The sequence below is a fragment of the Protobothrops mucrosquamatus genome, unplaced genomic scaffold (genome assembly GCF_001527695.2).
Source record: "Protobothrops mucrosquamatus isolate PMUCROS unplaced genomic scaffold, P.Mucros_1.0 scaffold321, whole genome shotgun sequence".
NCBI lineage: Eukaryota > Metazoa > Chordata > Lepidosauria > Squamata > Viperidae > Protobothrops > Protobothrops mucrosquamatus.
The window spans coordinates 66772-74670 of NW_015386660.1; the positions used below are offsets into that span (position 1 = coordinate 66772).

A 7899-nucleotide genomic window follows, 5' to 3' on the forward strand; every position below is an offset into this window, starting at 1 on the left:
CAACACGACCAAGATCCAGCCAGGCTGGTTTGTGCCTGCTAATGGCAGCACCAGCAAGTCCTACTATTTCTCAGAGACGCCTCCTGCTCTTCCCTTAAATCCTTGGGATGTCGTCCTGTGTGTTTCTGGGACTATCATCACCTGTGAGAATGCCATTGTGGTGGCCATCATCTTTTACACCCCAGCTTTCCGGACTCCGATGTTCCTGCTGATTGGGAGCTTAGCCACTGCCGATCTCTTGGCTGGCTTGGGCCTGATCTTTCACTTTGCCTTCGTTTATTGTGTCCAATCACAGATAGTTAACCTCCTCACCATGGGCCTTCTGGTGACCTCATTCACCGCCAGTGTGGGCAGCCTCCTGGCCATCACCATAGACCGCTACTTGTCTCTCTACAATGCATTGACCTACTACTCGGAGAGGACAGTCACCCGGACCTACGTCATCCTCATCCTCACGTGGGGGGTCTCCATCGGCTTTGGACTGTTGCCCGTGATGGGCTGGAACTGCTTGAAGGACAACTCCACCTGCAGCATCATCAAACCGTTGAACAAGGACCACCTCATCATCCTGTCTATTTCCTTCTTCATGGTCTTTGCGGTCATGTTGCAGCTGTATGTGCAAATCTGCAAGATAGTCTCTCGGCATGCCCAGCAGATCGCCCTCCAGAGACACTTCTTGGCCACCTCGCACTATGTCACCACCCGGAAAGGCATCTCCACGTTGACTCTCATCCTGGGGACCTTTGCCTCATGCTGGTTTCCCTTTGCTGTTTACTGTCTCCTGGGAGATTACACCTACCCTGCCCTCTACACCTATATGACTGTGCTCCCTGCAACCTACAATTCCATGATCAATCCGGTGATTTATGCCTTCCGGAACCAGGAAATTCAGAAGGTCCTATGGGCAATATGCTGCAGCTGTATCTCCTCCTCCATGCCTTTCCAGTCCAGATCCCCCAGTGACGTCTGATTCCTCCATCTCCTGCTCCCTCTCTCTGCTCCAAGAGCCTTCTGCCCAATCTCTTGCCCCTCAAGAGAGCTCAAATGTGCAAAACCTCTTTCTAATGTCCTTCCCTTCTCCTTGCCAGTGTAAGTGACAAGGCTGTCCTATCTTTATTTATTCGGGAAAAAGACAAATCTCGTTTATTTTTTTAACCATGCCTTTTTTAAAAGACAGGGGGGGAAATATATTTCTGCTTTTGTGTGTATGTGCATGCGTGGGTGTATTGGTTACATGTCAGATCTGATACAAATATTTTGTCTGAAATATTGAGAGTGCATTATTTTCTTAAAAAGGAAAAACGGCAAGAAGAAGCCTCAAAACCTTCAACCTTTCTTTTGAGTTTTTATAGCCTTAATTACCTCAGATCTCTAGAAAACTATTTTTCTACATTTAAACAAATACCATTGTACCCCCTTGTATTTCTCCTTCGATCAGTGGGGATAAAAAAAAAAAATATAGCCCAGAGCTGTGCCAGGTTTCAAAAACAAAATAGATCCCCCCCCCCCAGTTCTGTATTTGGCTGCCCCCTGGTGTTTATTCTAATAAATACTGTTCACAGTAGGTGAGGTCTGCCTGCAAAACATGCTTCTAGATTGGAGCGAAACGCAGAACAGACTGATTTATATTTGGCAGACCGGGTTTCTCACCCAACAGATAAGATATATATCCTCCCTGGTTTCTGCTGACAGGAGTAAGGGGGAACCTGTGGCTCAAAAGGGTAATACAGCTGCCTAACATGCAAGCTGCCCAGGTTCAGATCCCTGAAAGGTGTGACTAGCTGATGAGGGCAAATGAGCCTGAAATAGCTATACTAGTCTCCCACTAACTCTTTGTCAGCCACAAAATTTTGAATTTATAGTGTTCACAGTATGTGAGGTCTGCCTGCAAAACATGCTCCTAGATTGGAGCAAAAGGCAGAACAGACTGATTTATATTTGGTAGACCGGGTGCCTCACCCAACAGATAAGATATATTCTAATAAATGCAACCACAGGAAGATTGGGTTGGGGGTGGAGGGCAAGGGGAGAACAAGAACAGTATTAATAAAACAATGTATAATATGAGATCTGAAGCAATGTGAATGTCCAGAGTACAGGCAGTCCTCGACTTACAACCATTTGTTTAGTGACCATTAATGGCACTGTAAAAAAAAAAGACCTATGACTGTTTTTCACACTTCCAACCATCTCCAGGGTCATATGATCAAAATTCAGACACTTGGGATCTGGCATGTATTTATGACAGCTGCAGTGTCCCAGAGTCATGCGATCACCTTTTATGACCTGACAAGTTCCTGCTTTCCTGCTTGAGCAGGTTGGACTAGAAGACCTCCAAGGTCCCTTCCAACTCTGTTCTTGGGGAAGCCACAATCATGTTACTAACTTAACTGCAGGGATTCACTTAATAACTCTGGCAAGAAAGTTCATGAAATAAGAGCAAAACTCACTTAACTATCTTGCTTAGCAACAGAAATTTTGGGCTCATAAATTGTGGTCATAAGTCAAGGATTACCTATAATGCAATACTAAAGAGTTTCAAAGGCACTATTTCTGAATAACCCGTGTCAAGATAGCAGCCTAAATGTAGCTTGTCCCAATTTTAGATTCTAAGTTGGACTATGGTTTTCATTTTCCTAGCTGTCTGGGTCAAAAATGAGCGTTTGTAGTTCGAGCTCAGTATTGTTGGGACCAAGGCTAAAATGGCTGAAACAATTGCACTAGGGTGGGGTGGGGAAAGAGCACCTAGATGGGAAGAATTTCATGCCGTGTTTATTGACACTGAAAAGTCAGGGTTTCATCTAGTCTAGTTCCAGGTGCCCTCAACATGTTTTTTACTTCAGCACCATCATCCAGCTGGCTTGACCAATGGATTATGAGGGGGCTTTAACCCTAAACAGACAGAGAACATTCTTTCTTTCTCTCTCTCTCTCTCTCTCCCTCCCTCCCTCCCTCCCNCTCTCTCTTTCTCTCTTACATTTTGCACAGCTCCTGGAAAGGAAATGAATGTAACAGGCACTTTGGAAATAGGATTATTTTATTGTTTTGAGCCAGTTTGGTGTAGTGGTGAAGGCATCAGGCTAGAAATGGGGAGGTCATGAGTTCTAGTCCTGCCTTAGGCACAAAGCCAGCTGGGTGACTTTGGGCCAGTCACTTTCTCTCAGTCCTAGGAAGGAGGCAATGGCAAGCCACTTCTGAAAAAAAAAAACTTGCCAAGAAAACTGCAGGGATTTGTCCAGGCAGTCTCTGGAGAATCAGACATGATTGAACAGGGGAAAAAATTGCTGTCTTGCAGGAAAACTAAGATGTTCTGTGAGAGCACTGTATTTTTTTTGTTTACAATCATAAGAGGGAAAAAAAAGAAATAAAGATAATTTTGTGATACTTGAAGATGTGTCAGTTTTCTGTCCACTGCATGAAAGTCACTGTTTCCTTGATGGGGCATCTTATGGGCAAGTTAGATTACACTTGCCATAATCACCAGCTAACATGCACGTTTGCTGGGGATAATATGAACTGCAGTCCAACTTGCCTGTCATGTTAAAGCAGAGCAGCATAGTTGCCACAAGACCAGTAAGAGGCACTGAAAGGAATCTTAAATCTTTGGCTGCTTTTGAAATTCCTTCAGATCAAGTATATCTCCTCCATGAAATTACATGCTTTCCTCTCTCCTCCTATTGCAAAGGCAAATGGACTTTCTTTGTTTTTCCATGAAGACATTTTGCTTCTCATCCAAGAAGCTTCTTCAGTTCTGGGACAACCATGACCCTTTGGGGCAACCTGGATGACCGAGAACCTCCATAAACACTATTCAGCTGTCCTCTGTAACAGACCAAGATGGTGCACACATCTTCATCTCGGCCTCTCTTCTTTTTCTAGGCTGTTGCATATACATTAGGCTGCACCAACCGTTCTATTTGCTAAGAATGCCTAGGCCAGTGGTGGCGAACCTATGGCACGTGTGCCAGAGGCGGCACTCAGAGCCCTCTCTGTGGGCACGTGCGCCATGCCCCAGAGATGGCAACTGTCCCTCTTCAACCAGCCGCCTGCTAACTCACCGAGGTCCCACGTGGCCGGATGCATCCCTTCCCCCTGTCCCATCCCTCCTGGCCTCACATGCTCTCCTTTTCCTGGGCACGACCCACTGCATCGCCTCCTCAGCTGTCGGCCGCCCGTCCAGCTCAGAGGCGGATTCTCTGAACTTCTGGCGGCGGGCTGCAGAGCCCCAGAGTGCGCTGGTCGAGGGGCCGGCAGGTTGTGGCTGCTGACGGACACTGTCAGTCCCCATGCGCTTGCTGGCCTCTGTGTGCAGGGGCCGATGGTGTCAGGCAGCAGCCGCCTCGGCCTCTGCCTCACCTTGCCCTGCAACAAGGGCACCCCTGCCCTGCTTTGCCTCGCCTCACCCTGCAGGATGAGCCTCCTGCCCAGTGCCCCATCTGCCAGAGACCCCCTGGATCTCTCCCAACCCTGCCCGGCTCCCACAGGCATCCCTCCCCACGAGCAACATCGAGGTGATCTTGGCCACACCCACCGTCTGCCATGACCACCACAGCCATGCCCACCCAGTGGGCCATGCCCATCTGGCACCCGGCGATAAATAAGTGGGTTTTGCATTGCAGTTTGGGCACTCGGTCTCTAAAAGGTTCGCCATCACTGGCTTAGGCATTGGAGGCTGTAGGAGGAGCTTCGTGGTATCCAGAAATCAAGGCTAGTAGCATCTTTTCAGACTAACACAATTTACCAATAAAGGAGAATATTTGTAGCTCAGGGTTAAAATGAGGGGTTCTTGGTGCTCTCTGAGTTTACCTGTTTTCTTGCAGACGTTTCATTACCCAACTAGGTACCATCATCAGTTCTAGAAGGGAGTGGGGTTTGCAGAGATAAGAGGGAGGGTTGGAAGGAGGAGGAGGAGTAGAATTGTGGGGGTCCTTGGAGCGCCCTGACTTTGTTTCCTTGCAGACATTTCATGACCCAACTAGGGAACATCATCAGTGTTAGGTTGATTGATTTCCTGCAGGTGTTGCATTGCCAGATAGGTAATACAATTTATTAAAAGGCATAAGCTTTTGGGGACTCAACGACAGCTCACAAATGCTATGCCTTTAATAGAATCTGTTGGTCTGAAAAGATGCTACAGGTGTCCTTCTGATTTAGGATGAGAAGCACTTTCATCAACAGAGAGCAAGCTAGAGGTGGGCCTTTTGCCAGCTTCCCATTTTTAAAGACAGCAGGCTGCTGAGCAGCAATCAGGAGGTACCCAACACAAGAGTACCAAATTGCTAATGTCACTGAGATGTTGCCTTTTTAATATGTTGCAGCAAAAATAGCCGAGAGTCTGGGGTCACCTTAACACAACCTTGTAAATCAGTCCAGAATAGTTACTAACATTAAAAAAAAAGCCTTTGCTGCATGTCAACGAATAGGGAACACTGTGTCTTTGTCAGTCAAATCCCTACAATAAAGATCAGTTGTGACCTTGGGACCATCCTTTTCTCCCAGCCTTGCACCGAGGATGAAGTGAAGAGGACAAAGATAAAAAGAGTCATGTACAGGTAGTCTTCGACTTACGACATTTGTTTAATGTCTGTGGGTAGTTATAACAGCACTGAAAAAAATCTGTCCTCATGTTTACAATCATTGCAGCATCCCCAGGGTCATGTGACCAAAATCTGGGCCTATATTTACGATGGTGGCAGCCTCCTAAGTCACAGCACTGATGATCACAAATTGGCTACCAAAGAGCAAAGTCAACGAGGGAAGCTGGATATGCTTAACTACTTGGTGATTCATTCAACAACCGCTGCAAAAGCAATCATGAACACAACTCACTTAATGACACATTGCTTGGTGGTGGAATTCCCATCCCATTTGCGGTTGTAGGTTGAGAACTATCTATACACTATGTTGGGCTCGCTTGGGAAGATAAGAGGTCTGAAAGTGCCAGAGTTGAAATCACTTGGCTTGCTCAGCCTTCCCCCCCACCCCCGCTAGCCTTTGGAACAACAGAGAAGAATTAAGGTAATCCTTGACTTACGGCTACCGTTGGGACCGGCATTTCCATCACTAAGCAATACAGTCATTACATGAGTTTATGCTGTATTGCTGTAGTCATTACGGAAATCATGCAGGGATGAAGTGAATGCCCCAGTGACGTTGCTCGTCGGAAGCCTCCAAGAAGGTTGTCAATGATGACCTGGCAGTGCTGCAAATGTCGTAGGTACATGCTGGTTACCAAGCGCATGAATTTTGATCATCTGGCTGTGGGGACGCTACGCCAGCCGTAAGCATGAGGATTGCTCGTTAAGTCACTATTTTCAGAACCATCATAACTTCAAATGATCATTAAACAAATGGTCACAAGCCAAGGACTACTAGAATGCCAGGTGAAGAAATCCTGCTGCATTGTTTCCCGAGCATGTCCCCGTCCGCATGAGAGGGAACTGGCTTTAGAACTTTTGAAAGAGAGTTTTGTAGAACGACGCTCAAGAGGTGGTATGTTGCATTTAGTTCTTCAATGATGAGGCCAAGGGATGTGTGCAAATGGCTACCTCTCATTGTTTGATCTTCTCTTCAGTATTCTGGGCCCCTCTGGTTTCTCTCCTTCCACTCAGTGCCAAAGAAAGACCTTACTATGAAAAGTAACTCATTACCCAGTGTCGCTCTATGAGGTGAGGAGGGACTGGTCTACCAAGCTCTTTGAGGCAAAAAGCAGGCCAGTCTATTGAACCTCTGATGGACCAAGGAAGGACTGGTCTACATACCTTTTGAAGCAAGAGAGAGGCCAGACTGTTGGGCTTGCTGAGACAGTTAACTTTCCCCTTGTTGATACTTCCTGGTGGTTTGTATCATGCAGCAGTCAAGCCCCATTTCTGAGAACTGTTGTTTTGATCCTTCTTCTTCTTCTGCCATATCCGTTATCGGACGATGGCGATCATGTTGGCGATCCTGTTTTTATCAGCAGCCGCACAAAAAAGTGCTGCTGAGTTTTGTCCAAATCAGTCCCTTAGATTTTGAAGCCATGATGTTCTTCTTCTGCCTGGACCTCGTTTGCCTTCCATCTTTCCCTGGAGGATTAAATGGAGTATGCTGTATTTTTCTGAGTGTCGCATCACATGTCTGAAATATTCTAATTTTTGTTTTTTAGTTGTTTTGATTATTTCCCTTGGCTTTCCCAGGCGGCTTATCACCTCCTCATTTTTGATCTTGTCAACCCAGCTTATACGTAACAGCCGCCTGTCAATCCACATTTCAAATGCTTCTAGTCTCTTCAGGTTTTGATCCATCCTATGCAAAAGAGGGCTTCAAAGGGAGATGGGTGGTTTCTAAATATGATAAATACAATAAAATAAAAAGGAGTCCTACCTTTGAGAAATGGTTGGTGAACCTCTCTTTCTTCTGGGACATTATGAAAATTGTCCATCCTATTTTCCTGCCCCAAAAAGCTGGTGGAGAATTGTGGAAAGTCAATTTAATTTGCTGCAGAAAGAATGCTTTCCTGTTACCAGCCAGGTGGGATTCTGTAAAAAGAATACTTAGGGAAGGCAATATATCAATGTAATAACAACTAACAAAGAACAATAATCATTCTATTACTCTTAAGCAAACTATCAAACTATCCCTCATCTAAATAGCTTTTGCAGTTGCAGGATCCAATCTGGGTTGTTCACAGGGACCAGAAGTTTAGTTTTCTGAGCTTTCAGACTTATGCTGGAGCCCATTCTCTCTCTCTCTCCAGAATGACTGCACTGGGCTGTACTATGCATCGTATTTATGTGGTGCCTGGCCAGATGTGGCTTCCTATTGGTTGATTGGCATGTTGATTCCTGCCTATCGGCTGTTATTTCCTTGTGCTGCCAAGTCCTTGGCTCCTAAGTACCTGATAAGCTGGTGGTAAATCTG

General features: G+C 46.0%; 1 protein-coding gene across 1 annotated transcript; it reads left to right on the forward strand.

Moving 5' to 3' along the window:
- Positions 1-7: 7 nt before the first annotated feature.
- GPR3 (G protein-coupled receptor 3) lies at positions 8-970 on the forward strand (the record flags this gene model as incomplete). Its single annotated transcript, XM_015815174.1, has 1 exon — positions 8-970. A coding segment is annotated over one exon (963 nt), but the record flags the coding sequence as incomplete, so codon positions are not given.
- Between the last annotated feature and the right edge of the window lie 6929 nt (positions 971-7899).